Source organism: Parus major, chromosome 3 (assembly GCF_001522545.3).
Source record: "Parus major isolate Abel chromosome 3, Parus_major1.1, whole genome shotgun sequence".
Taxonomy (NCBI): domain Eukaryota; kingdom Metazoa; phylum Chordata; class Aves; order Passeriformes; family Paridae; genus Parus; species Parus major.
The window spans coordinates 91672492-91699521 of record NC_031770.1 but is presented as its reverse complement, the minus strand read 5'-3'; the positions used below and the strand labels follow the sequence as shown (position 1 = coordinate 91699521).

At 33.6% G+C, this 27030-nt stretch overlaps 1 protein-coding gene across 2 annotated transcripts in view; it reads right to left on the bottom strand.

The window, feature by feature from the left end:
• Positions 1 to 27030, bottom strand: part of CSMD1 (CUB and Sushi multiple domains 1) — a 1067087-nt gene that overhangs the window by 174777 nt on the left and 865280 nt on the right. For both annotated transcript variants that reach the window (XM_015621308.3, XM_015621309.3), the window contains exons 24-26: positions 8863 to 9054; positions 4357 to 4483; positions 2357 to 2559 (exon numbers count right to left, since the gene is read on the bottom strand). In XM_015621308.3, coding sequence (XP_015476794.1) covers positions 2357 to 2559; positions 4357 to 4483; positions 8863 to 9054 — 522 coding nt within the window. The remainder of the gene's footprint in view (positions 1 to 2356; positions 2560 to 4356; positions 4484 to 8862; positions 9055 to 27030) is intronic.

The following is a 27030-nucleotide window of genomic DNA, read 5'->3' as shown; positions in this document are numbered from 1 at the left end:
TTACAATTAACATAATCACTCTTGTCAGTTCATGTCCTCATGCTCTACATGCTGAGCTTAGTAGGCAAGACAGGGCACTTTAATGTTCAAAAATTTTGCAAGATTCAGTTAATTATACTTTTTTCTTTAAAATACCTCTAATTACATTTACAATCAACAGTAATTTATAGGTGATATTTTCTGATCTACCTTAAGTTACCTTCTCACAGCACCTCTTTTTTAGTCAGACTCATTTATGACGTTCTGGAGTGCAAAGTATAAAGACTAATTAGCACGTTCACAGTACAGTGAAACAAATTTTCCAGGTGAAAAGTAGTGCTTTAATGTTTTGTCTTTAAGTTGCTTATTTGACCTGATACTCTGAAATGTATATCCTCTATCTGATCCCATAAAGGGCTGTTTACTCATCCCAATTGCATGTTCCAATACAGAAGTTGTTTTATTGAAGGTTTTCCAATTCTGTGCAATTCTGAACCTGAAATTTACTTCTTCAATTATAATTAAGAGTTAAATTAAATACTCATTAACAGATGCAACACTTGAAAATCTGTCACATGACACGAAGACAAAAAACTTCACAAATTACCTTCATGGAACTTGTAACAAAATGTCTACATCTTCTGCAATTGCCAAAAAAAGAAAACATTTCAGCAATTCAGAATTCTTAAATAGAGAGTTACAAGCTACTAAAGTACTGAAATACTCTCAATATTCTGTGCAGCTTTGCTACAAACTGTCAGGCAGTTTGATCACATGATGAATACTAAAGAATGTAAAGATTTTCAGTTAGCCATAGATTGATTACTTTAAATCCTTTACAGGTCAAGGCAACAGTGGTCTGCTCATGCCTCAAGAAGACTAAATAAACTAGTCTGATTTTAAAATTAAATAACTAAACATTAATATATTCCTTAAATGTTATTTTTTACTCCTTACAATTAAAAATTAGTAACACATTCCACTTGTCAAGTGGAGTAAATGAAACTATTTTCCCTATACTTGAACTCTCAGCATTTCATCACTAATTCCAATTAATTCCAGTAAAATATTCTCTGCAATGGTCAGCATGATCACTCAGTGCATCCATCAGATATTATCCTAGGATGGGAAAATCAGTTATTCTCTCTTAAAGCATTAAATTGTCTTCTACTTGCTCATAATGTCACTGAAGTTTAAGGAATGTATTAGTAAACCAAACTGCTTAAACATTTCTGTCCTTTAAAAATCTGTGCATAAAGTTATTTTCATATAATACAACCTTAAATGTATTTGCTAGTCCTGACAAGAAAAAAAACACTTTTATTTCCACAAATGTAAAACTTATTTTATTTTTTTAAAAAAAAAACAATGAATAGAAGCATATTATATAGCACACTGGTGAGAAACTTCAGAAACATTTATTTTGCTCTTTGTCTTTAATTCACTGAACATACTTTTAACTAGTTTTTTTTTTGGCTTATGAAAGAGTGTTTTTGGGAAGGCAGATACAAGTTTCAGAAAAAGACAGGAAAATGAAGTAAATAGGTAAATCTGAAATGCATTAGAGACTTAGAGACTAGAAAAACCCCAAGTTTACATCTTCATACAAATAATAATGACTGAAAGTTGATTAGAACCCTTTACTTCTGAATGATGTCATCTATGGAGAACAATAGTTCTACTCATGCACATTAATTCATAATTTTCCTGTCTTGGTGAGAAATACATACATTATATTTAGACATATAAGGTGGCAATGACTGAATCAAAGTCCTGTGTCCTGTCCCCAGTCTTTAGGTCAAAATAACACAGAAAAACTCCACATACCCAGTTTTAAAATACTGATCACTTGAACAATATTGATCATAATTTCTCTATGAAAAGAGAAGCTTTCACGTTATACCTAAAGATCAATTTGATCAGTTTAATAGAAAATTTTAAAATGCATTTCAGTAATCATGCACCATGCAGACAATGTTCTGAGAAAAAAAAAAGCCAACCAACATAAACCATAAACATTAAATAATACATTGTGAGGTAACACTGGTGGGAATATTTAAAATATGGTGCAGAAGAAAAGTTTGTATGTGCAGACCCTATTTAACTTGTTAAGTATTGCTGATTAGATAAAGCTAGGTATGTGGTTGATGTGGAAAACCGGGAATAAAAAACCTAAAACAATCAATGTAAATCCAAAAATTCCCCCTAGTTGTAGCCATTTGCATAAACATCTAATATAATTAAAATAATATAATCTCTTTTCTTCTAAAGACTGAGGAAGTTGCAAAAGAGTTGAGAAAGAGTTAATAAGTGTAGGAACAATGTATATGAATAGGGTATGAAATTATTATATTTGAGAAGAAAAATATTTACATACTTGAAAACTGGATAGAGAAGCCTGACTTGCTGATGAAGAAATCACTGTCAAATTGTAATGTTAATGAGTTGAAAGTGCTGTGAATATCCTCTGGAAGAGCCGAGCCACTCCACTCTTTGAGAAGTATGCTGCTCTCAACAGGCCCATCCCATACCTTCAAGATGTCATGAGCAACCTCAGTATCAAAAACAATAAAATGCAAACTGCAAAGAAAAAGTACAAGTACTGTGCATTACTTGTTAAAGACAATTACATGAAATTCCAAGCAATCATTCCCAAATTGTAGTTTTAAGACACTGTTTAGGACTGAAGACCTTCTGGTCCTGCAGTTATTAACTTTTACTGTTAAACAAGCTGGTCTTGAAAGAGTCATGCAGTTCTGTTTCACAAATGTCTGAATGACAGAAAATGCCATTACAGGACATAAGTCCTCAAGACCTAATTTTAAGTCTATAAATGATCTTATTTTTATGATGATTATTTTAAGGTGTGCAAGTTATGATTTTATCAAAGATTTCCTCTTTTTATTCAAATGAAGATAGCAAGAATGCTGTTTTGCTTGAATTATATGCAACTGAAAAAATGTAGCAGCTACTAGACAGTAGAACACATAGCACAAGAGGTCCTGTCAGCATGGCATTTCCTTTCCTACACAAAAAAGAGAAAAATATTATAGATTGGCTTTTTGCTAAAATTCATAAAATATAAAACTTGTATTATAATACAATAATCTGTATGTATCTTCAGGTGAATAATTATATTTACTAAGATGTTCAGGAATGTTACCTTATAAATTAAAATACGTGCATTGTCTCCAAGTCCTGAATGTTTACATTCTTAATACTGAAGAACTCTAATAGATAAATATCAAAATGTCTCTCTTTTTTGTTTCAAGTACTTGTGCATTGACATTTCTTCATCTTATAAATCATTAACTGGAAATCATTAATTTGAAAATTGTTATTTAAATAAAAATTATGCATTGAAAAAACCCATGATGGAGTAAATTCAATATTTGGCTTAGTGAAACAGGATTAGAAAAAAACGGGAAAAAAAACTCCTACTGAATAATTTGTCATTTAATTATATTGTTTTGCCTGTGAGTCCCTTTCAAATCAGAATAGTCTGTGATTATTTTTGTCTTCCAGAGCAACACATTCTGAAGGCCTGCTCCTGAAGAGGTGGCTGGCTATCACCTACCAATAGGCAATAGAGAATAAATCTTTTTTCTTCCTCTGCTTCCATGCATTGACCTTTGCTTTTGTTTTATTAAACTGAGTTTATTTTGATTCACAAGGGGTTTTGTCAATGTTATTTTCTCCCTCCCCCATCCTGCTGAGGAAGGACAATGTCAACCCACCACAGACATTTTCAGGGCCCAGTGTGGGTCTTGATATGACATAAGTTTCGTATGAAGGTTCTATAGCTGTAGTATCAAATAGGCGTCATGTTCCTGTGCAGGTCATGGAGTTTGTTAGTTTCACTGATTAACTCTTCATTTTGCTGAATTTTGGAATATGTTAATTCAAGTAATGGGCCTGTGCTTTGCCCAGGCACTGATGGCCTTGGTGTGCTGGCAGAGCTATCTTGTGGGGAGGATGACAGAATGCAACATACTTTTCCTACCTGTGATTCATGGGAATTCTTTCATTATACGGATTCCTGAGGTTCTTGTTCACCCTTATGTAAGTTATTTAACACTACTAATTAACACTGAAACATATTCTGGGGTTTGAGGAATCTGGTGTTGTACTGGTGCAAAATACAACTTTAGAGTGAGGTGATACTGGAATGAGCCTTGAACGCTGCTTATCTTGTCCCCCATCCAGGGACTTTACACTTGAACAGGCAGGCAACCTTGGAAAACAGATGCAACACCTTATAGAACGATACCTTGACTACGCCAGTGAAAACAAGCAGCTTGTGTAGAAAAATATGAGAATGACAAAAAATTTATAAAATACTGAAGCTAACCCGAGACATTGAAATTAAGCATGTACCTTATTGTCTTTCCTGGATCTGCTTCAATAACCCAAGTGCAATGGAGATTGTTGTCATATGGTGCTGGGTAACCAGGGGATAAAATACGGCCCGATGTAGCAGCATGAATTTGACCACCACATTCAGCTGCAAAATAAGGATTAAATTTCTAATGACACCATAGTAATTGGCACTTCCATTTTCCATCCATTCCACATCTCTGTGTTTTCTAAAAAGTTAACAGAATGACCTAATACTTCTGAAGTATTGCACATACATACAAACCAAGACATGTACATAAGTTAAAAATGAACACAATGATCTCATTCCTACATTGTTATAAAGAAATAAAGCATTATTCTATAATTCTGTTAATCAACTGGCTAGACTGGTTCAATATGTACTGGGACTACAAAAGCACAATTTTAGCATTAGCAAGACAGCAAAAATGTTTCAGAAATTTCTCATCTAACATGCTTAGCTTTTCTAACAATGAGTGTTTGAATTCAAATTTTGGAGCATTGAGTTTTATAATTAAAATAGCTGTCTGTTTTGCTGTAATGTCAAAATTATTTTAGTGTAATCTTTTCAAGTAATATATAACTTCAGGTTTAATTACACCAAAAAGCAGTAAGTATTGACTAGCAATTTCCTTTGGTATTTAAAAATTTAAATGCCATATGCTTGCAAAGTAAGAGAATAAATCAGAAAGCTATGATTTGATAGTATGTGGCATCTGGTTTAAAACATTTTTACTATCAATGCTATTTTTGTGGAGAGCACAACAGCAACACTAAGCATCCATAATCAAATTATTGTTATGTTGCTTGTTTAGAGCATCATGCTGGCCAGTGAAAAGACACACCCTGATGAAAGAGAACTGTGTAACAGGCATCTGCCACTGAACTAAAAAGGGTCAGTGATTCTTCAGTTAAGTGATATACTTGAATTTCTACTCCATTCATAGTGTTTTGTTACAAGTAGTGTTGTTAAAAAAACCTACTGTGGGGATTTATTCAAGCACAGCTGTACAGCAAGCATAATAACACAGAGATGATGAAAAAAACATGGCAGTTGGACCAAATAATCAGCAGTACTCCTAACAAATATTAATCTTTGTACACGCCACAAAGTCACTGCTCACAACCAAGTTGTTACCATGAGGGAAAATTACCATAGAGGAAATAAGGTGACATTTACTTATTTATCCTGCTGGTTTGATCACTCAGAACACTACATTCTATATACAGAACACAGCAGGAAGCAAATTTAGTACAAAATTTCTTCAAATGTAACCCACTTCTAGGATTTCAATAAATTTCCATTCTACAAAATGTTTGGATTGCGATAATCACTATTGTGATTATGTGGTAGATAACTACAGATAAGAAATTACTGATACAGTACTGTATTTATCAAAGAACTAAATTTAACTCAGTGAACTAATTGACATACTTGATTTAAAATTCTGAAAAGGCTCATTAGGAAAAGAATACATAATAAAATTTGGGATGATGCGTTATGTATTTCATATATATATGTGTGTGTATATATATATATATAATATATTTTATGAGTAGATTGAAAGTAAATTTCCAGAAGTTATTATAAAAACAATTCAAAAACTTTATGTTCCCATATCCAGAAATGAGCACACTGTAAAATTAGCACCTCAAAGAATATACAACTATACTATAACTAGAAGAAGTGACTTAAACATTTCTGGTAACTTCTAGAGGAGGAATCAAAAGAATTCCTTTGCTTTCTTCATTAAGTTTTAGAACATAGAAAAAATGAGAATGAATGCTGAAACCAGTATAACAGTTTATCACTAAAAATTAGTAAGTGTAAATGTGTGGAATATGTCTATGTATAGGCTTGATTTTTTTTGTCAATGAGACTGAAGGCTAGTGAATACAATAACAAATGTAAATTTCACTAAAGCGAACAGCAAGTACCAAATGTTGATCTAGTCTATGATCAAAAATAATACATCTCCAAACAAAGATAAGAAAATGTTTCTAAGAAAGAAAGTGATGCTTAGAATTTCATGACAACTTCAGAAAAAGGAAGAAAAATAAGTCATTCAAATGACTTAGGAGAAAAAGATAAAACTGTGATAATATAAGATAAAACTGGTGGAAGAATAGATTTTATAAGTCTAAAAGGGCAGGGAAGCAAGACCAAAATAATCTGCAGATATATAACTGAGTTTTCAGCGGTCTTCTTTGTAAGCTTTCCTGTGCACAGAACAGTAAAAACTCCCCATAATTTAATGAACATATCAGACTGTAAAAGATTGTTTAGAAGGAAACACTTTTAGAAGATTTTAAGGGAGAAGAGTGAACATTTGATTTCTTGGGAAATTAATCAATGGTCCAGAAGAGATTTAAACTAGAAATAAGAAGAGGTAGTTTATGAAGAACTGATGCAATTCCAAAATTTTATTTTAAGGAGAGGAACAAGGACAGTAATTAAAAATATAGAGAGAGAGATAAAAGCACATAGAAAAAATACCTTTTGGTTGAACAGGCAGAAAGTAAGACTGAAATATCACTCAGGATACCAAAAGAAAGCTGATTATTCTATTGATTGACAGACAATAGATTAGAAATAAGAGATGAAATAAGATTCTCAAGAAATTTTGGCATAAATTATTTCAAAAGATTGGATATAAAATACAGAAACCAAATCTATTAATGCAAGGTACAAAATCAAAGTACAAAGATAAAAAAGAAGAAGAAAAAAGATTAAGTGGGTATCTTGACTGAAATATACAACATTAAAAGTATATTGATATGAAGGAAACTGGAAATACAGGTGGAAATATGTGACTAGAAGGGCATTACATGGTAAGAATACAGTAATAATCTAAATAAAGTCTGAGTAAAAAACCATACATATTCATCAAAAGTATTTTGAAGAACGATCATGAAAGATGTGCTACTGGAGCAAAGATGGCAATTTTGTTTAGATTTGCTTGATCCAGGGTTCTTAGCTTCCTCCAGGTCAGGAGGAATTGAAATACACTGGATTTTTTTTTTTTTTTAATTACTGTTATTTTAATTGCTATATTTTTGTGATTTTTGCATCCCACATATAGATTACAAGACAAATCATCGTACAAAGAAGAGGAAACAGGTAGGTGGTTGGTATTTTTCACCTAATAGACTTGAAACCAAGAAGTATTTTAGTGTTGATTCTAACTCTTAGTTGAACACAGGCACAAAAAACTATTGCAGAAAATGACCTTAGAGAAATGACTTCATTTAAATTACATGGGGAAATAGGCAAAGGTAGGACTAATTATGGGTCTTCTCTACAAAAGGGCAAAGAGGAAAAGGAAGCTAACCAATTAAACTGAAGGGCATGAAGACTTGAATGCATAAAGAGCCTGAAAAAGTCTTTAAAAAACTGTATCATTGTTTTGACCTCTTATATATGTAGAAGGAAACTTACAGATAAAATTCTAGAATCAAGTGGGGAAAATAAACTCTACTAAGGCAGCCAAAATGCTGTTCACTGATGTTTTCCTGCCACTTACCTTCAGCTTAAGATGAATATTTGAAAGGAAGGGAGCTTTCTCTTTTGTAGACAGGTTTGTGAATGTCTTCAGCAGGAAGCAGGTTCTGGAATGGAGAATGTAGCCCCCAAAATGGGAGAAAGGCAACAAGCAAAGACCTTGTAATTGAGATGAGTGCTGAAAGCCATTTGTGACCTGCCAGAAGCAGGCAGAAGAGGCAAAAACCAAGTATCAAAAGACACATAGAAGGAAAGACTCATGGGAGCACCATGTGAAAACTGAAGTCAGGAAGTCATTGGCAATTGCTGGACTGGAAAGCAAAACTAGAGGATGCAAAGTGCCTAGTAAAGGCACAGTGGATAACAGCTATACAGGGGCTCAGTTATTCTGCATGTTGGCTAGTAATTCTCTATTTAGCATTTATATTGGTTGTAATGGAACAAAATTTTAGGCATTTGAAAACATGATATTTCCAGAAAAGATCTACCTCAAGGCTTTGAAAGATGGTGTAACTTAGCACAGCAAAAAGGACTGCAGAGCACACGGATAAAAAAATTCAGTAACGTGGGATGAAAATTAGAAATAAAATTCATAGAAATTAAATGCTGAAATAATATCTGATGAAAAAAGATGAGAAAAAAAGCCTACAACATTATTTGTTTTATGATGAAGCTATCTTAGGTTATGAAATGTTTAGACATTATGATTGCCTGTGACAGTATATCAGACTCAGTGACCTAGGGCTTCATCAGAACCAAAGTAGTAGTCCTCCATCAAAGGCTGCTCTATAGAAAAAAATGTTTTATGGTAGTTTTATAACCATTAATAGCAAGCCACCTATTTCAGAGAAGTTATACTTCCATGTCCACATTGATCTTTACTTGAAATTTAAAATATCTTTGCACCATTATCACCTCATGAAGTAAAGAAAGACACAATATTTCGGTATTTTTCTTGAAACACTGGCTCAGTCATACCAGAATGTTGTAACAATCCATATTACCTATACAAGTAGGCAAAGGTTTGTCCCAAACTCTTCGATCTCCACTTAAGCAGGTCATAATACTACTACCATGCATTGTATAGCCAGGATTACAGCTGTATAAAATGACAGTGTCTATAAAATGTCCTTCATCTCGTATCTTGTAGCCATAATTTGGTATGCCAGGATCTTCACACTTCACTAAGTCAAAACCTACAAACAGAAAGGGGGAAGAAGGAAAAAAAGACATGGAGATATAAAGACCAAATAAAATATAGTGGTAACAACTCTGATTCTGATGCAAATTATATTCTCATGATTCAATGACATTATGCACAGTGACCAAAGATAACTGGTATATAATTTAGGTAAATCAGAAACTGAAAGACTAGGAACTAATTATTGACTTGATATTTGATTATGACATTTGCTTATTGAAGAAAGCATCCTATCTATATTCTTCTAAAATAGATTGGTGAGAAATTAATTAATTTATACCACTTCTGTGTTTCACTCTTTTTTATTCACTGAGAAGGAAATATTGAACTTGGTTTTGGCATGAAGTAGCATGGGATGAGCAGATGTGCACTGAGCACCTACAACTCTTTCCCCATTTTATGCATTACTCTCCTCATTGTCTTCATACAGCATTGCTAATATGTAAAGATGCATTCTTTATCACTTCTTTAGCTTCAGTTCCTGTTCTTGGAATAATATAAAGACTGGTTCTAAATTTATCTGTCTTAATTCCAAATTCTTCTTCCTTGTGGATTCTTCTTCACTACTGCCATGTCCCCAAACCAAAGAAGTAATTCTGATTCTACAAATAGTTTCCATTTTGCTGTCCTTGTTTTACTGAACAGCTTATTTAAGTGGTTCTAAATCAGGCTGTTGGTCTTCAGTTTTCTGATTTCAGTGCATTCTCTACACAAGGTTGCTCAGGGAAGCTGTGGATAACACCTCCCTAGAAGTGTTCAAGGCCATGCTGGATGTGGCTTTGACCAACCTTTCTAGTGGAAGATATCCTTACCGACGTGTAAGGCCTCAAGAAATTTGATCTCTAAAACTTTTAAAAGGACTTAGAATTGTTCATGTACTCTGAGTTAGATGCATGGGAGAAATACTAACAAGATACCCAAAAGATCAGAATAACAAAAAAAAAGCTTTGACCGGCACCTTTGGAAAATCAGAGAGCTTTGGCAAAACGTTTCGTGCAGCATTCAATCAATATGAAACAAACACTTCTCAAAGAATTAACTTGGCCCATTCAACTTAGCAAACTCCAAACCTGATCGATTTTAAGTTTCTCAAAACATTACCCAAATCCCAAGATGAGGTAATTAGGAGAGAAAGAGAGAGACAGAAAAGGCAGACAGGTAGAAAAGAGCAAACATAGTCATCACTCCTGGTTCCAGTGGTGTTCAGCTGATAGATGTTCCAAGAGGAAGTGGGGTCAAATGTGCTTGCCTTGTGTCTTGCCTTAAGTACCCTTTTCCTTGGCGCTTCCCCAGCTGGGGATTGCAGTCATTTGGCCACATAGGAGCTGGATTAGGTGCTCCAGGGTCAGGTGTGGAGCATTTCCTCCAGTGTGCCAGGGACTGGCAGCCACTGCAGGCTGGGATTCAGGCTGGGGGAAGGGTGGGGTGTAAGGGGCAGCTCATCACCTCACCCCACAGCAAGACCCGAGCTGCCCCTTGCCACACACGCATCCACACACCCACACACACCCCTGAATGTTTCAAGCCAGCAATCCTTCCAGGCTCTCACACCATAGCAAGAGGGTTGGAACTAGATGATCTTTAAGGCCCCTTCAAGCACAAACCATTTTATGATTCTGTGAAGTCCTTCACTAAGTAGTAATAACATATCTACAGACAACCTTTAATTATTTTACGAATACACAAGCCAGAGTTGGAATCATATTTTTCTTGTTGCCTTTCTTCTGGAAGTGAGATCAATCACAGTTGAAAAAACTGCAAGGAGTCTATGGAGCTTTTCTTCCTGTAGAGATGCTAAAGATATCCATCAACTGACACTGCTGAAAACACAAATCCTTTGTTTTCTCTGTTCATTAATTGGGTACAAAGGTCGGGATTTACCTGTTATAACTCAGGATTCTGAAAGTTAGAAGACTAAGTTTGAACTAGTCTAGGCCACTTCAATTGTCAGTAGAAAAATATATATATCTAGAAACCAATCGACCCCTTAAATCAACAGGTGTTCACATGAGTCAGCTCAATCAGCTCCTGCAGACATTTATTTTCTTACCTTTTATTTTAACTGAGCCCATGCTCTTTCTTTATATAGTAGGCTAGAACTAAATGCTGTTCTATCACAAAGATACTGCGTCTCTCTCTGTCCTAATATCTACAGAAACACGAGGCCTCAGGAACAATAAGAATAGTCTGACCACAGTCATGATGTCTTAAATTCAATTATCCTTTAAAAGCGCATGGCTGTTTATAACTCCCTTCCAGGGAATTGAGCTATATGTCTACTATATTAGGCCTGAGATTGTTTGGGAAAGTCCTAGACAGAAGGCAGCAAGATAGAGGCATGTTAGCATTTACTCTAACATTTTGTCAGTCTAAAGAATCACTTCTCCATACTCATGCCCTGAAAATAGTTTACTAGCAAAGCTATATTCTTTTTATCAGATCGAGTTGTCTATAATCACACACAGTACAAAAGGATTGTAGAAATTTTTCATTATTACCTTACTAAAAGATTATTTCTCTCTGAATATTTGCACATCCTTGCAATTTGTTTTTGGGTTAAAAAAAAATAATAAAAAAAAAGGAGTGTCAATCATTTTAACTGGCACTCAGCAATGATTATATCAACACTCACATCTAAACAGTTTTCTGTCTTTTCGAGTTAAAGCATCTTATGAAGTATGATTAATCTTATCCTAAGAGAAAAAAAGGTAGATTGGATGGACTGAACAATTCTAAAAAAAATATATTTCTCTTCACACCCTATAAAGAATCAAGACAACTTGATCATTCAGATGAGCTAAACTTCACATGACGTAACTATATTTCATTATTTTAATCTCCTTATTAAACATACAGAGACATTTATGTAAAACCCTGAAAATGTAAACTGATAGATAGCATAATATTTTGATGCTGATTTGACAGCATGAGCCAGTGTAAAACTATTTCTTCAACACTGTTCTTAAACACCTTCTCATTCTTTATTAGATGCAACATTTGGTTATCAAATGCAGTGGTATGTGACTGACAGATGAAACTCCCTTGATTAAAGAATTAAATATTAAAGAATTAAAGATTAAAGAATTTACTTGTGCCTCATGAAAAAACTTTCCATAACACCATTAGAGAGATTCATTCTCCAATACCTTGTATCACATAAAGAAGACAAGGTTGTCAGGGACAGGTAGTATCTTTTATAAGTCCAACAGACAAATTTGGGTGAAATGAAATGAACTTTTGAATGAACCAGCCTTCCTAGTCTGCTATACAGCCATCTTCACTAAAGAAGGTATAAATGGGATAAAAATGTTGTTCTGATTTGTTATAATTTCTTGTATTCCAGTTCGCATTCAGTTTTGCACATGGTGTAAACATACATGGTAGATGTAAAGAGTTAAAGAGATCATATCACAAGCTTTAGACGTTTGAGGGAAGCCTACCATAGCCTGCCTGAACACCTACCACAGCCTGCTTGCACTTTGTCTAATCTTACTTGAAACAGGACTGAGGAACACAAAATATATTTTTGTTTTTATTTTGCCTTATTAATCATTCAGATCATCACTGCAAGTCACTTATATCTTTCAGTATCTACAAACATAAGCTATTTCACCTTTGTTGTTGTTGTTGTTGTTGTTTTTGCCTGTACACAGTTTTTCACCTGTCTGTACCAAGGTAAATTGCCTACGTCTTCAAGAGCCTCACACTCTACAGTTACTCACTGTACTGCATTTTTATATTTGTAAACAACAAAGTACTGCTGAAAATTATAAATAGGAAAACACAACTTTGATAAAAAAAACTCTGAGTACACTGTGGTACAGGAATTTCTCAGCCTCTACATATGTCAAAGAACACGATGTCCCTTCCAGAAATATAATGATTTTTAAAATATTTTTTAAATCTCATTTTTAAGATTTTTAAGACTTAGAAGCAACAAGAGAGTTAAGATTTTTCTGCCAGTTGATTATAAACCCAAATCAAATATTTATTTGGGATAAAATGTTAGATAAGATGGTTGTAGAGAACATAACAAGGCACTGCGTTAAATATCAGAATTTAATTTCCTATTTCAAAGACAATAAATTAAAAGAAAATATGCAAATAAAAAATATCTAACTGCAAGTGAAAATATAAAACCTAAATGTAAGGATCTTTGGGACACTAAACCCTTTAGTATTTCCTGGTTTATTTAGATTATTCAAACATTTTTATCAAAAAGAACACCTTGATTTAAATTTCTATTTTTCATGTCTATCTATGTTATTGATAACTCATTAAGAGTTTAGCAGTACTCTTAATTTTCAGGTTTGTTTGCACAACAAAAAATTAATTTGAACAATCAGTGTGGCAAAATAAAAATCATTATTACTTTTTGTATTTCAAGAATAAATCCTTCAAAAACATCCAACAAACTAATTGCTGGCATTAAATTCTTAAAATAACACTTTGAATACTACAGAAAAAACTGTAAAAATGACAGTACACCATTTGCAGCCCCATGTTCACCACATTTCTCCACCAGCAAGACAACCACTGTTTATCAGTAAGCCTATTAAAAACTGGAGTATTTCACATGCATGTAGGTGCTGTTCATCATGTGCAAACACAGCGGTATCTTGCCCTGTGCTCTTCTTCCCCAGTTTCTTCCCCTTCCTCTCATACGCAAAACACAACTTTTAATTCATTTTTTTCCTGATTATTTTGTAAATCTGGAGTAATTTATCATAAAAGATCATATTTTTGTGAAATATCATTGTAGAAATGTTTCAACAGAACTTCTTTGTTAAAGTAGATGCCATGAACTTTTACAATGGAGGTGTACGGTCATGAGTTCCACACAATCACAGTACTCGGGTTTACCTGACATCGCAGCAAGCCAGCATCAGAGAAATTCTGCCAAGATTCTTACTGCTGAGAAACATTATTGTATTGGCAAATTGCTGCCAATTATCTTATTCTTGAGTTTCATTATAGGATTGTCAGAACAATGAATGCATAAAAGCATGCTAAATTAAAACCAAAACAGCCAGAATACATCTTGATGATTGGCTGTAACCTCCTGGCACTATTCAATGCAATTTACTCTGTCACATTTGATGTAAATAATCAGGAAGATAGAAACATCATTTGTCAGGGTAGAAATCATTGACATATTTGTAAATATATGTAGACTATTAATTACAACTTCTTTCAAGTCAGTTTAATTATGATGGGCACTGTGGTACTAGCTACATTAGTAAGCAGAACAGTATAACAAAAGTAAATCTGGGCAGCAAAGCAATGAAGCTGAGGATTTGATGTTCATTGTATGTGCACTCATGTTTTTTCCTTGGACTGTTTCTGTCCATTAATGGGTGCTATGCTATGTACATGCATGAAGCACAATTCTCTGTCCCGCTTCAAGACTGTACCCTCCAAAGCCTGTCATCAATACAAAGAAGAGAGAGTTCATTTTGCATCTTCAAGGGAAAATTTCAGGGATTCTGTATTGCAGAGTATACTTATAAAAGAAGTTGACAACATCCTGAGATATCTACAAATCTTTCCTTCACTAATTCTGAAAGGTAGAATACAGTTTACTTACTATATATAAATACATATGTGTTTACACTGCATGTAAACCTACAGTGGCAATATGAAAAATATGTCATCTAAACCAATTTCCTACTAGAAGTCCTAAGGTATTTTTAAGCAATCACCCTCCTAAAGCCAGACACTGAAAAAGTAAGCACCTAAAAGGTGTGTTAGCAGCTTTTAGGTACTTGATCCCTAATTTGAAACTCTAACCTTGAGTTCAACACTAACTATCTATGAATGGATAAAAGCAACAAAGACACTCTGAATTGTGAGCTACGGTACTCATCCAAATTTTACTTCCTACACAAAGGTATGTTGATGTATGTTACATTGTGACTGATTTATTAGAACATGTAAGCACACTGTTATTAGTGAAAAGAATATAAGACAAGAAATCAGGCTGTAGGGCTTATTTCTTCCTTTTTTTTTCTTTCTTAGTAATCTTTGTTGATGTTTTGCAAAAAACATACTGTGTTAATTAAAACCGCACTAATGGAGATGGAAGATGACAATTTTAAAAAAGAGGAAATACTTGAAATAACAATAAAATAAATGTAGTATCATAGCCCTTAATACTGTGGTCCCATGGTGAAAATTTGTTCAACTGCTTTTGACTTTTTAACTTTATTTACAGCTATGTTGAATTCATTATTGTTTGTCAATGCCATGTTGACTTTATGCCAAATCATATATAAAACTGCCATAAAAGCACAAAATGCGTACAAGTTTTCTTCTGTATGCACTCATTAATTTTACCAAATTCTTTCATGTGTTTGTGACAAATTTAGATCAGATTTGCACTGCTGGGAATCTTCAAGCTGCATCAATTAACTTTTAAGAAGACCATGGAACCTTGGCTTCAGATATGATCCCAGAACACTGTAACTACCAAAAAAATAATTTCTTCTTGTAAATTCAAAAGCATGAACCTGTGCTGTAACTTCGGTGAACTCTGCTACTTTGTAGTAAGAACTCTAAATGGAAAGCCTCCAGACAAAACTTTAAAGACGTTTTAAAAGATATGTCAGCTGGGTTATTTTCAAAACTTTATCTGTCTAATGTAAAATGAACTTATAAGACAAAAACTATAGCATTTAGGTATAGATCAACAGTATCAATAATCCTGGCTTGGATGAGTAAGTTTATACTCATATAATTTCCTGATAATATTACTGTTTCTTAAAGATGAATAAATACTATTACAACAAAAATACTATTAATTGCTAAGAAAATTACATCAGGCAGGCCATGAGGGGTTAATTATTTTGAATGCAGTAAGGGTTTTGCAGCTTATATATTAAAAACCAAAGGGACACCAAATACTCTTTAATAATCTCTAATAATCATATTACTATAATGTAAGTATAGACCAGGTGGTCTCTGCACATGCCCAATGTGAAAAGGCACTGTTTTCTTCTTGCAATGGAAGACAGAACACACAAATAACATATAACTTAGCTTCCAAAAGTGATGTGATAAAAGATTTCAGGATGACTTCAAAAGAAGAAGGATAAGTGCATATAAAAATCTTATTTCAGTACACACAAGGAAATATTAACATGTTTTATTATAAAGGTACTATGAAAACATTGGAAACACTAGTAACTCTTTCAGAGAAGCCTATATCAGAGGTCATGTAAGCACATAAATGTTGCCTATATGCTTAACAGAATATTTTTGAACTACTAAAGAATAATTGAAAGTATGAAAGGGAATTTGAGTTAATGTTCAAAATATATAATGGATTTCTAAATGCATGTAAATGTAAAAAAATACTCATTCTGCATTTTCATTCTTTCTTGGAACCATTTACGTGCAACTGTGTCCTGAAACCTACAGCTGTAGGAAAAGAAAATGTACTGGAAAATTTCCAATTACAAAATCTCTACCTAATTAGAATGAGAGAAAAATCTATAGAAAGAAGTGTGTTTGCATAATGTGGCTATAGTGAGGTATCAGAAACTACTGCTTTCTATACTTTGGAAACTGAGATATATACTTTTAATTTCTCAAAAGCTTTGCAATCAATTGGCAATTAATTTTGACTGTATAGATGAGAGTCATTCAATGGATAAAACTTTCTAATAGTAACTTCAGCAATTCTTAACATGAGCAACATATAAAAAATTTATGTAATCCTGCAAAACATGTAAAATAGAGAAGTCAGGACATAATGTTAATGCCTTTTGAACATAAAATGAAACTAATTATTTTCTGTAATTTTATCCTGTTAAAAATATATTGCAAAAAATTCTGAGGCCCTTCCTCACCCATTTCAAACCAGGTTCTTTGTGTCCATGTTTCCTATTCAAAAATTTTGTTCTCCCTGTCTCAGCTACAGTGTCCTCACATACAAATTGAAAATTTAAGAAGTGAGTTAAATATGAGTAGACAGGTAGCAGGAGACAGGTTTTTATTAATTTATTGAAAGACAATACATAAATAATAATACTTAAAAGAGATTGATATGCAAATATATGTGCCTGCAGCAAGATGAGTGCTGTGACACAAACAAACTTTGCAATCAGCAAGCAAGTGAATAATTAATCACATTTTATACTCCCTATAAGAAGCAGGGATTAAAGGTGAAATTCCATATGAGTTTAAGAACTCTAACTTCAAGTATCTATGGAAAGATATCTTCAGGATCTCCATGTGTACACCCTCTTTTATAATCAATGGGGACATGAATGATACAGCTGCTACTTAAAAGTATTCTGTAGGTGGCTTGTTAGAAGAGACTGGTTATCCTTTTTCTGGGAGAGGGGAAAGAAAAGCAGAAGAAAGAACTTGAACACACACTTTTTTCCCCCCCTGTGTTCTATAGTGCAAGATACTTTGACTTAACATATACCAATCACTTAAGTGTTTGCAAATTCATTCATTATCTCACAGTCTTTTCTAAAATACTCAACCTTAGAGGAATGAAGTCACCATGAATGTAAAGGATGGATTAAAAAGGAAAAAAAACATTGTAAAGGACTGAAAGTTAAAAGAATCCCTTCAATTGTGTTGATTCCTTCACACACTGACAGGTGAACCACAGGCACACATCACCTGTTATTCTGCCTAGTGGTATCGCATCCAAAACTTCTGAAAATTCATTTCTCATTACACTGTGGTGAAGAACTGAATAATAAGAAACACATAAATCTTGTCTACCTTTCATCATCCTGTTTTAAGCAACTCTTCCCATCTAGAAACTTTATGGAAGTGGAAGGAATAGAAATGTATAGGTTTATAGCATTCATCTTTAGCTACCTTTGATCCAAATATTCTTCTCCATGCATCCCTAATCCTGCCCACATATCATGTATACATAGTTTTGGCAGTGTGATTTTAATGTACAGAAAACTTTTGAAGGAATAATCTTAATTTTATGCTGAAATAACTTTCTTAATATTTTTAGCTATTAGAAATAGAGTTTAGCTGACTGAAAAAAAATCTGTTCCCAATTTGTTGCTAATCTTCAGTTATAAAATATAAATAGGTTAGAGGGCAACAATCTTAATTTGTTGAAATGTAAGCAGTTCCTTAATATAATGAAATGAACAGAGAAAAACTCACATTCATTTTAACTGTTAAAATCTTTATAAATTAATTCGAGACTTTTCTTGAAAATTCAGTTTTAGAAAAGGAAAAAATCAATCAGGAGAAAGTTAAGATCAAACTTTGATCTCGGGGCTTTCGCAAGTTATTTGAAATGTCCAATATTATATGCCATATTATATATTATTACATGCTATTATATGTTCCTATATATTTTATAGAGTATATATCTATTACATATTATATAAGATTGTACTTTTGCATAAGAGTATTAGAAACATGGAACAGAATAATATATTCATGTTTGTGTAGGCTGAATTTTATAATTAGACTGATATAGTTAATGTTTTCATAAATTAGACAGCAAATCAACAGTGACACACCTAACAGAGCTCACATTTTAATTGCAGCAAGACAGAGTTTGCAAGAAGGATTACTGCATAATCCTAGGTTTCTACGTGCTGATCATCTCCCTGACTTAACAAACTGCTTATCAGCCTCCCTTTCCCAACAGATAGGGTTGAGACAATATTTATAAATGGGATAATAAATAAGAAATAATAATTTGTCATTCAACACGGGGCCAACGTAGGCAAGAAAGCTGGGGTAAAGAACAATAGGATATTGGCCGTTCTGTTCAAGTGCTCTAAGTTTTCAATTCTTACTCATGGGAAATATCTAGTAATTATAGCAGAGGGAATAAATTAACAGTAACTCTAGTGTCTACTCATCTAAAACTTGGAAAAGAGGAAATGATTCACTGCAAATAAACAGGAGTCTTTTTGTGAAGAACAGAGGAAATGAGCAAACTTTTGGAACAAATCCCAGCTAAAACTCATTAAATCCAGCTGCACATACATACAATGACAACATCTATAATGACTTCATAGAAATAGATCCTTTTTAAAATATGACAGAAAAAACTTTAGGTTGAGGTGGCAAAGAGGTAAAGAAATTCTGCCATTCAAACCACTGCACTGACAAATTCACGGACACTGTTATCACTAAGGTCTCAGTAATAACACACAAATATGATCACTTCTTTAATATTAAAGCTATATAATGTTTAGGCCATCACTCCTGAGATTATGAATTTAGCTGGAATCTGCTGGCAAATTTAAATCGCATTTTTTAGCTACGATGAATACATTAGCATATGAGAAAGAAAAAATATACTTAAGAAGCCTACCTGAATTGGCATCACTGAAAAATCTTACTTTAATACTCTAAAGATAGAATTTTAATATAAATGTAAAACACCATATGTATATAGACACATACAGTGATCTCTGCTAGCCACTCTCTCTCACCTGCAAAGCATAACTGCATTTTAAACTTTATAACAAGAGATTTTAAAAAGCAGCCCTTTTCTTGATAATAGATGTGAATTAAAACACTGGGAAAACCCAGTGATTTTAAGAAGATGAGAATCTCAGAACCATACACAGAAAAGTCAGGAGACCTTCAACTGGTAATTTTCAGTAAATTTCAGAACCAAATCACAATAACCTTTAACAAACTACCTTTTCCACATGTTTGATACCACCTACATATCAAACCTTTTTTTTTCCTTAATTTAAAAAAGAAATAGTTAACATCTTCCTTATTTCTAACCCTAAGCTCAGCGGGATAATTCAGTGACTTAAGGATGATAATTTATGTAAATTTGGAAATTAATTTTTTCTTTTTACATTTTCAGAACACTTAAAAAAACCCCAAACTTATTGCAATACACATATTTTAATTGAAACGAAATCATGGTTTTCAGTCCAAGTATTTTTTTTAAGAACATAATTTAATAATCATGGACTACCCAGCAGCCTGTACTTCTAACAGAGCATGCTACTATTTTCTATTTCTTGTGTTTCTTCCTCTTCTCAGTTCATTTTTGAACCCTTCTTTTTACCAATGTTGTCTCTGTTCTCCACTCCATATATTTGCTCTAGTTCTTGGACAGCCTGTCTTGAAATCTTCCTCCTTTACATATGTATCCTAGCCATTTTGTCCCAAAAATCAGCTTTCCCCACACCCTGTGGTGCATTTCTTGCCTTCTGTACTTCTCTTTAGGGCTCCCTGGGTTGATATTGCAGCTTCATTTATTCTAATCTCCTGACATAGTAGCATAGTCAGTACCTATCTATTCCCTTCTTTCTCTCTTTTACCCTCTGCTCTAAGTCAGGCTTTTATGTCCCTGGTATTGTAACCAAACAGCTTCATCCTCACTTTCATAGGATACCCAAAAGACACAGGATATTGGTGGGTTTACCCCAGCTGGCAGGTAAGCCCCCACCCAGTTGCTCTCACACTTCCCCACAGTGGGATCTGAAGAGAATCAGAAAGAGAAAAGCAAGAAAATGGATCAGTTAACATAAATACAGTTTAATGAGTGAAAACAAAATAAAATAAAAACCCAAAACACCCCAAACCCAAACAAGTGATGCAAAACCATTCACTTATCAACAGCAGACTGATACCTAGTCAGACCCTCAGCAACATCTACTTCAGAAAACTTGCCCAGAATTTAATTACTAAGCATGACATGACATGACATGATATGGTATGAAATGTGTCACCATTCAATTCAATTCATCTGTGTCACCTCCCACCTTTTTGCCTACCCTGAGCCAACCTGCTGGCATGTCAGAGCAAGTAACAGAGGAGGCCCTAACACTGTGAAGCACTGCTCAGCATTAGCTGAAGAACCACAGAATCATGGAATCATTAATGTTGGAAAAGATCTCCAACATAAGTCAAGCCTTAGACCAAACATCACCATCTCAATTAAATCACAGCATTAATGCCAAGCCCAGCTGTTTCTTGAACACTTCAAGAGACGATGACCCCATCACCTTCCTGCAGATCCCCTTCCAATTCTTTACAACCCTTTCAGTGAAGAAATTCTTTCTGAAATAATTAACTCTATGTTTTCTTAACTGAAGAAAATTAACTCCATCCCAGTAAAACCCAATATAGATTGACAAACTGTTCATCCCCATCCTAATCCAGGTCTGCTGAGAAAAAGTATTCTGGAGCACTCATTCATAGGGTAGAATTTCCTCACGTAATTCTATACGGCTAAAGATCTGTACCTCAAAAAATTTGATAAGATTTTCCTGAGATGGGAGAAATGCAAAACATCACCATGCCAGAATTTCCATCTACAGAGCATGGGTTAACATAATTTTTCAAACAGAAGGTTAATACAATGTTTATATTATCCTAATAATATGGTTTTCATTGCTTCCATCTTAGAGATAAAAAATTATTTGGCACCTATTCTGTTTACCGGAGTAGCAGCTTCATAGATGTCTTTAAATTAAAAGTGAAAACCAACCTCAATTATAAAAACTGTTATAAAACAAATTATTTTTTGTTCATACAAATTTTGAGGATTTGGAGAAAGGGGAGACTATGTAAATGTTGAGTATTTTGGAAGCAGAAGGCAAGTTAATTTTTGGAGAAATAAGGAGGGAAGAGACTATGATGTCATCATGTTATTAATCAGGATATCATAATTCTTGTACACAACTGAAATGAATATTTCTAAAAGCTTTTTTTTTTACATTCATTATTTTTTGTTTTTCAAATTTGCAACTTTGACATTCTTTTAGAAGAGTTACTTCTATGCATGCAATATTCATTTGGTATTACATTAATTTAGGGTTAGTCACATAACAACACTGCTCTTAATAGGACCATGTCAAACATGTATGTAAATGTATGTAAATACATGTATGTATTTAATAATATTTGTCTTTGGTGTCTTACATTTTTAGTGCAGTGAGTGAAGGTTCTAACTGGAACAGACCTTATGTACAGGCTATTTATGGAAAGGGAACTAGAAGAGTTTCTTTTCATTACTAGATTGTTCTGCTAAACTGACATTATATACCCCGAGGCAAAGCCACTATATTCCTGAATTTGAGACTGATTATATGCTAGAATTGTCTGAGTTTGCAGTTTCAGAACATTGTTTTCACTGACATTCTAACCTTTTCAATTACTGTAGAATAGGAAATGAACTAAATTAAAGTTCATGATTCTCTTAAATTAACTATTATAAATGGTTTCAACAATTTATATAAATTTAGACGATGGTAATTCAGATTCACCTTCCATTAAATAAAATTCACTATCCCTTGAAAGCAGTAGGGTTAAAGAATGATTGTAACACCGAACTTAAAGTGAAAATTAGAATTAAATCTTTAGCAGTAACAGAATACCATGAATGCTAAACCAGTGCATCATGTCTGAGAAATGTATTTAAAAAATTCTTTCCTTAAACTGAAAAATATGTCTTCAGACCAATGAAGAGAATATTTCAAAAATACCAACTATGCTAAATATAAAGGATGATAAATGCAAATGAAAATATTAAACCTCATTAAAAAAAAATCTAACCATGCATAATCCTAAATCTGTGGTAAGTTCTGTGGGTGGATCACAGCTCAAGGGCCTGAAATTTTCTGAAAGAAATCATAGACATGGAGAATTCTGCTTTCAGAGAAAGAAATGGTCATTATGGATTCAACATTTTTAATACCATTAAATTATGATTTGTGCCTACACAACATTAATTTTCAAAAAGACAAATCCTTGGTGTGATTTTTTTTTCCAGCTCTCATTTCCATCATAGCATAGAATTGAAGGAGAATATTTAATTGAACATTACGAGAAGGGAAGGATATAAATAAAAAACAATTGTTGAGGAGCTAACATGGAATCTCATTTTTAATTTATACCAGCAAATCAAGGACAGGTCAATGACAGGCCTTCAGAAATATAAAATTTAGCTACAGAGTGTTCCACAAACTCCTGGATAATTTTCAGACTTTACAAAGTCTATAACTAGTTCTTTATGCTTCTGAAATACAGAGCCTGTTGAGAGGCAGGACATAGTACCAAGTGGGTCAGTGCAGCCAGGCATGTTACTACAGATAATATCTGTCAGTATTTCTGTATGGACCTTTCCACTGAATTATTACAACATATCCTAAGGTTTAATCTGCAGCTACGTGGAGCTTCTGCTTCTATTATTTACTGCACAGAACTAGGGAATCTTGAAATTGCCATAGAGAGCTAGATGAGCTGCTCCTAAAAAGGAAGATGTCTAGAAGGTCCAACAGCAACTTCATGCTACTTCAGACAAACAGCTGCCAGTGCAAAGCTCATGGTAAAAACCCTAAGGTCTCAAAAGAGTCCAAGGAACAACTCTACACAGTGTTAAGGTTCCACACATGGTGAATATAGACATCCATCATCAGGCACCGGGTAAAGAAATGAGTTTTGAGATTCCTAGATGGCACTGTGAAGGGAAAGAGTGTTTTCTTCTCAGATGTTTGGGAACTTTACTGGGAAAATTGTGCAAGTACAGTCCAGTGCTGAGTGATCTGTGATCTGTACAAGACCATACAGAGCACATAGTAGCAGCATTAGGCTGCACTCAGAGGGTAGCAAAACATTTGTATATGACATGTATGATAAATTGTACAGGTATTATTTGTTTTTCCAAAAGCTAAGAAAAGTGAGACTATGTTCAAGGAAGGAGGATTAAACAGGAGTAAGGAAGCACTCGTGACACAAGTTACAGTTCAGTGCATGATGAGTGAAAACAAACACTGTTATATTTCCTCTTGTGTCAGGACTGTGATAGGGGAGTGGTTAGGCATGGCAGGGAAACTTTGTTATTCAGAAGCTGTATTGAATTGCTCCTTATTTTAAGTTGCAGTCTGTTACTTTTACCAGACAGCTGTGTTTTGATTTTTCCACCTGTCACTGTGTGGCATCAATAAGATTTTGGTTTTATCTGATTGTCAATTTAACATTAAAAGCCATTGACATGACAGCACAAAGCACTGGCATCTTTACAGCAAGAATGGCCAAATCTTATAACTGAGCTATGAAGAGGAATAGCTGTGGGAATCCCTGTATCTAAACTTCTCTTCCCCATGAAAATTAGTGTCTCAGGGAGAAAAGTTCTAATCAGATGGAAAGAAAAAAGATCCCCTGAATTAGAAAGTTTCCATTATGAAACAATAAGAGACATTTTCTAAAATTATATATAAAAAAAAAAAGTCGCTGTCACATGTCAGTTGTGGCTACAGAAAGCATATATTTAAATTTTTACATGTAGATGGCTAGTGATGTCCTCTGCTCAGGGGGAATTAAAGTCATCAAGCTTATATTGTCATTTCCTCAGCAATAAGATATAAATGTTCAGTCATTCCCTCTGAGCAGCAGTTTAGACTTTCTGGAAGTGGACACTACCTTATTCCTCCTAACACACTGTAAGGAGATGGCTTTATATAAACTTGTTTTAGACAAAGTTGACAAGCTGCCTTCTTTGTTCCTCATTTTTCTTCTTCTCTGGTAGAGTCATAGTCAGCTATTGCTCAAATTACTATTTCATTGACTCTTACTCCATATATACTTACCCCATCAATTTCAGGCTAAAATACTTTCCGTGTTTCCTTAAATAAAATCACTGAAATTTTAGTTTTCACTCAAAAGATTTCTTAGTTTCTCAAAACAGCTAACTTGAGAAAGAGTACATATGTTTTCAAGATCTTTTCTAGTAAAAAAAAAATAAAAATACCTCTACCTATCAGGATAAACCATTTTTCTTGAAAGCATCTTGTAGTTATAGATCAAAGAAAAACTAAGATTTCCAGCTTCCATTCAGTATTACCAGAAATTATTTCCTCCACAGAAGATTCCATGAAAAAATTCATCAGATTTCATTTAGAACTTGACTCCTTTATAGATTTTCTTTTAAATATATTCTTATATTCTGATTTCTACAATTTATGAAAACATCTTGGATTCTGAGTTTATAAAGTTTGGTTTTACTGTGTCAGTAATGAGATTTTGAAAACAGATACAAGTTTCTTTATCCACATTTCTGTCACGGATCATTAGCTTTTTCTTCTACTGTATTTATATATATACTGTATATATATGAAATAGCAGACTTTTACATTAGTCTTTTTAATAGCACTCTGCAATATTACTTCTTAATCCCAATGGCCTTAATAGGAAGTTCTACAAAGACCAACAATTAAGGGCAGTTGATGACGCCTTGTGGGTAGCAAGAACTCAGCAATAGGAAGTAAACTGAATTAATATGATTTATTAGATCATCACTCCTCCTATTTCTATCTTATAATATTAACTATTCAATTTCATTCACTCCAGCATATATTTCTCATTTCCCTCAGCGAAACCATATGTTAGCACTTTTTTGATTTGTTTTAGTAATTTTAAAGTATCTGGCATTATAATTCAATCTGAAAACTGAATTAATAAACTTTAGAGTAATATTTCAGTTAATTCTGCTGTAAACTATAGTTTTATTAAACCAAAAGGTAATTATCATTTTATGTTTCATGTATTTACCATATGAAAAATGGATATATTGGTTTAGTAACTGAATTGTAACTGCACCAAAAAATTCCAAATCCATTAAATAATGAGTATAAATTTCTGGTATATCTAATTTCTAAGATATAACTAGGATAGGACTTTTAGAAGAAGAATGTGAGTCAGCACTACAGCCAGTTTTCAAAGCACTGTAAAAGAATACATCTTCTGCTTGTATTTTCTGCTCATATTTACTTATGAATGGTGAAAAATCCCACACTGAAGGGTTTGGAAAAAACAGTTACAGTTGAAGGAAATCAACTGGTTAGATGATCAATGTCTCAAAATTTATTATATGGAATTTGGCCTCCTGAAAAACATGTGAGAAACAAAGATTTAGTTTGTATTCACAAATGAAGATTGTCGCATGTGAGAGACAGTAGGAAGAAAAGTCATTACAGATAAGCTTTGCAACATGAATGGCTGCAGATTGATTACACAAGATAAAATAAATTAGATACTTGCCAACCAAAATAAAAAAATAGTAAAATGTTACGAGACATAGGAAAAGAAGTTTTGCCTCTCTACCTGGTATTAAAATTAGTTAAAAGACTATGTCAAATTCTATCTGCACATTTCAGAAAATGTGAAAATACTTGGAAGAATAGAAAACAGAGTTTCAAAACTAATCAAACAGTCAGGAAAAAATCCTTAAGACATGAATTATTGTATCTTACACAGAAAAATATGGTGCAAGAGCACAAATCTTAAAGTGTAACAAAATCAAACAATTGGATGTAGAAATCTGACAAAATTCTATTTTTAAGTAAAATTACATTTGTAAACAGTAGGTGGAACTGATTACTGAAGCAGGATTTGAAAGGGACTGATTTGAGACAGTTGAAATCAGAGCCCTTAAAACAGGATTGTTTTTGAAACAGATGTTTGGTTCCTTTTCTTTAAAAGGAAAATTTCTACAGTTTCTCTTGGCAAAGTAGAGTAGATTTCCCTAGTTCACAGCTTGCTCCAAACCAAACCGAAAACATCAGATGTACTAAACTGAGCAATGATTTCACAATGATTTCTGTGCCACACTATGTTGTGGTGGCCTGCTCTGCAAGATTCAACAGCAACACATGGGAAAGTAATCTATAAAACAATAAATTGAAAGTAAATGGAACTTGAAGATTCCTTGAATCCTGGAAAAATATCTCTTTATATCTGCTGGAAACAAGCTAGTTATCCCCAAAGTTATTCCCCACGATTAAATCATTGTTTTGCCAGCAAAATTGATTCAATTAATTGCATACAGTCTGTGGGACAAGTGCATTGTTTGTCAAAACTTGTTTACTCCAGTCTCCTTCCAGTATACTCCACTCTGATCCTGACAAGCAGTCAGGCCACATTAAGAGTGTACACCCAGGTTCTCTTTTTAAAAAAAAATCTCATTTGTACTCTGTCTTTTTTCTCTCCTTTTTCTTTT